The sequence below is a fragment of the Halyomorpha halys genome, unplaced genomic scaffold (genome assembly GCF_000696795.3).
Source record: "Halyomorpha halys isolate HHAL.00 unplaced genomic scaffold, Hhal_1.1 Scaffold32.1, whole genome shotgun sequence".
NCBI classification, from domain to species: domain Eukaryota; kingdom Metazoa; phylum Arthropoda; class Insecta; order Hemiptera; family Pentatomidae; genus Halyomorpha; species Halyomorpha halys.
The window spans coordinates 107,190-110,712 of NW_027104903.1; the positions used below are offsets into that span (position 1 = coordinate 107,190).

The following is a 3,523-nucleotide window of genomic DNA, read 5'->3' on the forward strand; positions in this document are numbered from 1 at the left end:
GAGAGAAAGAAATATTTTATTCATTCATGCTGCCCAAATACATCGGGTTGCTACATTACACAGCATACTGATCAATCCGTGACTGGACAAATATACATTACATATTTTTACATGATATAGTATAATAGATTAATATTATATATTATCTTTTAATATCCTCATATTTTTTTTTTTTTTTAGTTATGTGCATATTCTTCAATCAAAGTACCAGTACAATATTTTCAGCGAATGTTACAATGGTTTGAAAATTATGTTAAATAATTCTTCAGCTCCTACGTCAAAAGTTAGCAACCAAACTCCTCAGCTTACTTCTAATAAGATGCTATTAAATATTGAAGTTAATTCTGGTGGTGAATGTGCAAATATCGTGGAACTTTTCTCTGCTGGATTAGTAAGTATATAGTGTTTTTAATTATAATTCCTTACTTTTTTATGTACAGTCCAGCTTAAGTTTGTATGTTTATGATGTTCTGATGGCTTTTAGTTCATCAAAACAATCCCTCTCTTAGTTTTATAAGTATACACCTAAAACTGTACATAGCTGTAAATATAATAAGTAACTGCAAATAATTTGCTTCTTACTTATAAACTTAGGGCTAAAATGATGGTATGATTGAAAAGTTTGAAAATCTACTCCTCTCAAAAAATCCTTATATTTTCTAACAAATGTTTTGCCTTTTGATTGAAATTTTTCATTTTCATCATTGCACTTCCTTCAGTTTCTTTTCTAAAGTCAAGCACTTTATGTTCTGAGAATTTCCCAACCCATATTTTTGAGTTTATTTTTTATTTTCTGCTGAATTAATGGTAGACATTGTATAACTATCTGACAGGTGGACTACAAATTAACTTTGGCAATTTATGATTTTTGGATTGTGTGATTATCATGTTCCCCTTCCTGTTTACAAATTTTATAAATAAAATTCACAAAATCTACAAGCACCACCGAACTGCTTAGCCCACAATTGAAAGTTGGAATTTGAGACAGTCTTTTACACACAGATGATTCAGTCCTAATAGCCAATTCAAAGATAAAATTACAACAAGCTCTGGTGAAATGAGTGAAGGAGTTACTCGGGAAAGAAATAAAAATTAACGCTTCCAAGAGTAAACAGGAAGATGTCCAACTGACCTCCAATGGTGAAGTATTTGAAGTAGTGAAAGAATACACCTAAAAATTAAATTAAATCTGTCACGCTACAACCCATGAAGGGTCAGGGAGACAGTACTTTGACCAACCGCTGTGCAAGGAGGTGATTTTGTCATAATCATATTCGACTGCCAGATTTTTACCAAATTAAGGGTACCCACTTCATGAGGCTGGGTGGATCCCGGAGGGCTCCTGAATGAAGAACTGATTCAAGGCTACTGTGATACAGAAAATAATTATCTGCCACAGCCAGATTCGAACCTACTTACCTATACACCTACTTACCTTTACACCTACTTACCTTTACACCTACTTAGTGACTGTGATTATTAGCTCAGGCAAGATAGACACTGATATCTCGAACGGCACATCCAAGGCGAATCAGGTGTATGATCAGATTGCTAATCGATCACCACAAAGTAAATAAGACTAAGATGCATATGTATAAGGCTGTTTCTTGTCTACATTCACCTGTAGCAGAAAAAGCTGGACCATGTTAGACAAGCATACCAGTTGCACTACAACAGCAGAAATAATGTTTCTACGTAGATTTGTTTGGAAAACCAGGAGGTATCACATCAGATATGAGAGTATAAGAGACCAGCTGAAAGTTCCTGACCTCAAAACCACTTTGGAAAAATGGCAGCTCAAGTGGTTTGGGTGTGTCAGCCACATGAACTACCTAGAATTATACACCATGAATATGTACAGAGGATCGGAGTTAAAAGAGGCAAATCCCTCAACAGAAGCAGTTAAGCAGGGACCGAGATGAGTGGCTGCACTGGATAGAGGCTACTCGACACTAGTAATGGCATAAGAAGCAGAGTATCATGTTCGGAAAGAATTTTATCCAATAGCAACAACATTTGGTCAATATTGCTGTTATCAGGGTTTGTTATATATATATATATATAAATTGATTTATCTTATGAAGTAGGATCAAGGAGTCTTAATTTAATTTTTTTTTATTAATAAATTAAAATATGATTAAATATATGTATAATTGTTTATAAACATTGTTAAATTTTGATAATAGAATTTTATTTTTTAGATAAAAAGCTAAAATTTATTTCCTGATCAGTTAATCGTATTAGATCCAAGATTGTCAGAAACAGAAGAAAGCTATAAATTAATTATGAAGGTATGTTATTTGTTTTACTAGAAATTTTCATACTGAAAAGAAAAATTAAGAGATGTGCAAAGATTCCAATTGGTATGATTATGTAAATAAGTCATATTATATCATTATTCTACATATGTATATTATTAGTCTAGGTATTACATTACTTCAGCATGATAAATGGAATTTTAGGGTTCTGAATTACTACTACTATTGTTGGCAGGCAAATAGTTAATTAAAAAATATAGTCTATTTTCAATACTTTTGAGCTATTTAAATGTAGTCATATTCTGTATCTCTTTACTTTCACCACTAATTTTTGGCTTCTTTACTATCGTAGGTCGGTAAGCTTTGTATTCATGCGACGAATAAAAAAAAAAGTTTATAACTTATGAATTGAAAATTTTTACTCACATTATATATTTTAGACATAATGTAATAAATTTGCTTCTGTGTCTGTCTGTCTATTATAACATTAAAAAAAAACTTTCTGGATACAGGCTATATTACAACAATCGGTTATCTCGTAGATTTTATTCTCTGACGAAAAATCTTTAACCTTAAAATACAGATAATTAAGTGCAGAATAGAAATATTCAGAAAAATTCTGAATAAGAAATTTTCAGAAAATAAAATAAGGTGATAAAAAAGAAAAAAAAAATGTAGAAATATTTAGGAAGCTTTATTGGTGTGTTTACTTGGGTAACTTTTTTTTCAGGTTATATTAAGTATTTAAAAATATGTTATTAGACGGTGCTTTTTAACTAATATTTTATATTTAATTTATCCTATAGAATCAATATCTTTATTTTTTTATTTTTAGAGATTCAAAGAAATGCTATCCGTTATTAAAGATGCCAGACAGAAGGAAAAGAAGTCATTGTTGAGTGAAGATGAATTCGACGAAGATGAGGATGAAGACAAAACTATTCAAAGTGAAGAAGAAAGGTAAAATTAATTGTTTATGAAATCCCTTGTACTTAGTAATTTAATATTATTTACGATTAGTTATTACCTGGAAGATTCTATGATTCAGTATTTAATTCGTAGAAAACAGGAGTAGGAGGATTATTAAGTATTTTAAAGCCTTTATAACTTTCAGTGAAAAAATGTAAAATATGTTAAGATGAATGGAATATGGTCCGGGTGCGGTCATACTATTTTTATTGAACCAACGTTTCACCCTACGTTGCAGGGCTTCGTCAGGGCTAAAAAAGATACAAACATTTGACATAGTTACAAAAAAAAAAAAA

The 3,523-nt window shown here is 30.8% G+C and overlaps 1 protein-coding gene across 1 annotated transcript in view; it reads left to right on the forward strand.

Moving 5' to 3' along the window:
- LOC106685320 (general transcription factor 3C polypeptide 1) overlaps positions 1-3,523 on the forward strand; it is a gene marked incomplete in the record, with an annotated part of 47,426 nt that overhangs the window by 30,603 nt on the left and 13,300 nt on the right. The window contains 3 exon segments of the mRNA XM_067045955.1: positions 181-391; positions 2,202-2,291; positions 3,094-3,218. Of these exon segments, the coding sequence (XP_066902056.1) occupies positions 181-391; positions 2,202-2,291; positions 3,094-3,218 (426 nt within the window).